The 4,536-nt window shown below is 39.3% G+C and overlaps 1 protein-coding gene across 1 annotated transcript in view; it reads right to left on the bottom strand.

The window, feature by feature from the left end:
- Positions 1–1,205, bottom strand: part of tmem170a (transmembrane protein 170A) — a 3,428-nt gene extending 2,223 nt beyond the window's left edge. The window contains exons 1-2 of the mRNA XM_024282750.2: positions 991–1,205; positions 84–254 (exon numbers count right to left, since the gene is read on the bottom strand). Of these exons, the coding sequence (XP_024138518.1) occupies positions 84–254; positions 991–1,105 (286 nt within the window). The 5' untranslated portion in view covers positions 1,106–1,205. The remainder of the gene's footprint in view (positions 1–83; positions 255–990) is intronic.
- Positions 1,206–4,536: the final 3,331 nt, after the last annotated feature.

Genomic DNA, 4,536 nt, shown 5'->3' on the forward strand with positions numbered 1-4,536 from the left:
CACTGATGGAAATTTTGGGTCGCAACGCAGCTTTCGCCGTGTCTAAGACCAGAATCAGACAAGCCACAGTGAAGGTTCCTTACTGGTGAGGACGCCGCCGCAGACTGGGCCCAGCACGCCCATGAGGAGGATGGCGATGGGCAGGAAGCGGGCCAGCTTGTGCTGGCGGAGGGTGGCGAGGCAGAGGAGCGCCGCGGGCAGGTGGAAGATCAGGGAGGAGACGGCTGCCCACAGAAACACGCCGTACCACATCTCTGCACGCAAAAACACGTCTGTAAGATCACAGCTTAACAACAGGGCAAGAGGACAAACATTAGATTATTATCATTGTTAGATATTTATAACTGAGTTTGCTGAAATCGAAATATATTTTATCGATAAAAGGTGAATATCTTTCAAAGAACAGAGAAGTTCTACAGATGAAAGTCACACAAGTTTAATGAGACATTCCTTCCTTCCCAATCACCATGGTAACCATGGATGACATGTTTCAGGGATAGGATGGGTACTTCCTCATAATCCCAAAACAATTCTAAAGGTTTTGGGCTTGTGCTGATCTGAGCCTCAAGCAGTGTTTAAGTGTCAGCCTCGTGCCAAATCAAAAAACAAAACAAACAAACAAAAAATACAGAAAGAAGGAAGCACTTTAAAACTAGAAGAAATGAAACACAATTTTGTTTTGTTTTTATTGGAAACAATTATCTAATATAGCCTTTTTATGAACAGTACCCACACACAAACTCAGACTACTCTGTGGAAGAAAATCGATGTTATTTGTGCTAGCGCGTCCAGGAAATGACGCTACTTAGTGAGAAAGATCAACAACACGTCACTTCCGTAACTGACCAGAAAGAGCATCAGAAACCCTGACGTTCACTTCTTTCTGGAACTTTAGGAATGTTAAATCCACAGCTTGGAGCAGAAATACAGGGCTCGTCGTAAACCCGCAAACCGTTGATCCGCGTGAGGCGCTCGCGCGCATCAGCTTACCTGAGAAGTCCCGCAGTGACGTGTCGTTCCCCAGCGGCGTTCCGTTCTTCCTCGGAACCAGATTCAGGCCCAGTATTTGCTGGACGAAACCGATTTCGTTGTACCTCTCCTCCATGTCTCAGTGTGGGGGAGAAACTTCACCGACAGGAGACATGACAGGCTTCATCAACGATGGCGCCCTGCCTTTTCCGGTTTCTACCGGAACAGGAAGCTGACGCCGTTCAAAATAAAAGCATTTTCTTTATAAACCAAAATAAGGACTTGTTGCTTATTGTGTGATTATAGTTTTTTCAGTTTGAAAAATAAATAAATAGATAAAATAAAGATAAGTCTTAGACTCCATAATTGATTAAACTCAGTATGGCTTTACATATTAGGCGTGTGTTTTAGATTACCATGAACTCATTAAAGACAATGATATAATTTCTAAATTTCTACAAAGCTTTCAAGACTTTCCAAAGGCTCTGGTCTTAGTTCTAATCTAAAGAATGTGAATTTATGTCAGTAAGAATAATCCTGAAGACAACATAGAAAATCCCAGATAAAACAGAATTTCTATAGGTTTGATAATAGCAAAAACCCATCAGGAAACGCTCATTTAACAACTACCGTAAATGGTTTCTTTAACAAAGGGATCTGGATTCTACCAAATCGTTATATTTCCAATAGGACAAATACATTTCTTATAAAATTTTACATAGATTTTACGCTGCCAATTCCAACATTGACATAACGTGCACTTTGTAAACTGTAATTGGAAATTGTTTCTGATTTATTTTGGCTTTGCCCCTTTTCTCAATCTTTTGGGAACATTTCTGTTTTTTTTTTTTTTTTTTTGTACCCTTTCTTTGCTTTGGAAACATGTATTGTTTGACTTTCACTAGCATAAGAATTTTCCATTTACTTTTTAGTAACCTCGTTCCTACTTCTAGTTAACTTTACATTCAAAGATATAAGTTTTGTTACAAAATCCCTTTTTTTTCTTTATTTCTGGTGGGGGGGGGGGATTATTTGTTCAATTAGTTATTTAAAAAACAAAACAAAAAGCTGTAAAATGACTCAAAATTAATATAAAATTATTTAAAATGTTAAATCTGTTGCGTTTTATCAAATCTACTTTTGCGTACTCATCATATGCTATTATTTATTCATTCCCCCCCCTGGCACGTTTGTTTTTCCAATATACTTTGTGTTTATAAGGTTGTATTAATGTACATTGGTATTTTTGTACCAAACGTAGTTTTTTTTAATTGTTGGGAAAAAAAACAGTAACTTTGAAAACTTAACATTTTTTGAATAAATGCAGACGGGAAGTGACTGTTGTGACTCTTCCAGCTTACCGAGACTAAAGCCAAAAATATAACAAGTAGAGTTAGATATTTTAATATAAAGTATACAGTTTATACTATCAGAAAAACTACGTTACACCCACACTGTGAAAACAGTTGTTTCAGAAGATTTGTATTCATCAGGTGATGTTTTTACAGAATTCCGTTCTTCAGATCAGCTGGAATTGAACCACATTTCTTTGATCATTGGAGTTCTTCAGACTTTAGGCTCCTGATGCTGTGACAGCTTCAGAACTGTGAATAAACTTAAATCATAAATGTCAATCTGACTCCGCCGAGGGCAATTCTTGATTCCTTGAATCTGACCACGCTGCAGTGTTGCTGTGTTTGTTGAAGGTCGTGTCATCGGAATCCATCTAAGTGCTGCACTTTGCTGACAGTCCTCGGTGTTGTGGACCATGTTTCCCACCTGCTGAGATGAGAGGACTGTGAAGTGTTTGTCCATGTTGTAGGAGAAGCTAGGTGTCTTCAGTCATATGACACAGCTCGACCTCGGAGCCCTGGAGAAATCCCTGCAGGAAAAGTCCTCACACCATGTCATGGGTCCCTACTCATGACTAATTACCTGGTTCAGGTGTGTCCAGCCAATAAGAACATGCTAGAGCAGGGTATATTGAAAAACATGCAGGAAGGTGGCTCTCGAGGATCAGGGTTCCCTACCCCTGCTCTAGAAGACGTGCCACACTAAAACCCTAGATCAGTCAATATTTGTCTTTTTTTTACATAAATACTAGAGTAAATATTAGAAATGTATAAAATAATAAATATAATAATAAAAGCTTCAGCAGCTTCAGTCTGTAAGCGGGGAGCAGCGAATCCACAACAGGGCTCCGACTATTTCCTGAGACACTAAAGCTTTCAGGTTAGTGTTTAAAATTGCTTTTTTTTATTTTAAACGCAAAAAAAAAGAAAAAAAATATATACAATAATAAAAATAAAATAAAATCCAGGTGGTCTGATGTCATGTCCACAGACAGGTCTTGATGTTGAGTCAGAACATCTGGACTAAAAATCTTCTTTCTTGAAATGGTTCCTCACTCATCCAGGTGTCTTCCGTCTATAGATCCTCACCTGAACATGGAGTCTGCAGGAAGATGCTGATGTCTGGAGGCTTCTACACCTGTGGATTTCTTCACCTGTTTTCAGGCATGTGGGTGAATATTTGTGCAGCAGATGGTTTTAGGTCCTAGATTTAAGTTACTGCAGATCAACAGGACAAGTGACACCTGCTGCTGGAGGAGGGATAACAACGGCGTGGATCTTTTTTGGTGTTAAAAACTGTTATTTAGGGCAACAAAACATATCAAAGCTTCTCATTAAAGGGTACCCAAACAATAAATCAACTTTTTATTTGGTCGTTGATCTCTATAAATGGGGCTTTAAAAGTGTTTGTTGGTCACTGCTAAATTTTTGACAAATTAAAATAAACGCTGTTGAGTTCCTCAAAGTATAGTCAAAAACCCATCTGTGTGCTGCCCTCTATAGGTTGAATCGAGGTATTGCAGTTGGATTTTGTGATTGGTCAAATGGTCCAAGAAATTCCGCATAATCATGCTCTGCAACTCCAGTGTAAAAGCCCCGCCCATGTTTAATTCTATAACTGCAACTCCCCCACTCAGTTGCTTCCACTAGCCCCGCCCCCTTTTTTTTGCATGTTTCAAATCTGGACTGAGAATAGCGTCAGCCTCAAACTGCCCTGTTTGGGTACCCTTTAAGGAGACTGAGGAGGCGTGTTGTCACCTCTGATCTGCAGCTCTAACACCTGGAGTCATGTGACCAAACAACACTGACCATAGAGAGCAAAAACCTCAGTGATTAATTCAATCATGGATATGTGACCCAACAGCACATTTTCATCCAATTTTTCCTTTTTTCAGTCGTTTGAACTTTTGTTTGCTTCCTAAAATGTCACAAACACTAAAATAATTAAAACGAAACACAAATTAGAAGTTTAAATGTGTTAAACACCTGGGGTGTCACGGGTGACGCTTAAACACAAAATCTTTAACAAACTCTAACTTTTCAACCGTTAACACGATCAACGTCATTCCAGTAAATTCTGAAGGAGAAAAGCGGCGTCACGCCGATCGTGACGCTGATCGTGTTAAAAATTTTAAAAATGACAGTAAATCAAAGAAGTTCTCATCTTTCTCATGCAGATGTCACTATTTCCCCCCCAAGAAGGTTACATTCTGTG

This window comes from Oryzias melastigma, linkage group LG6 (genome assembly GCF_002922805.2).
Source record: "Oryzias melastigma strain HK-1 linkage group LG6, ASM292280v2, whole genome shotgun sequence".
Taxonomy (NCBI): domain Eukaryota; kingdom Metazoa; phylum Chordata; class Actinopteri; order Beloniformes; family Adrianichthyidae; genus Oryzias; species Oryzias melastigma.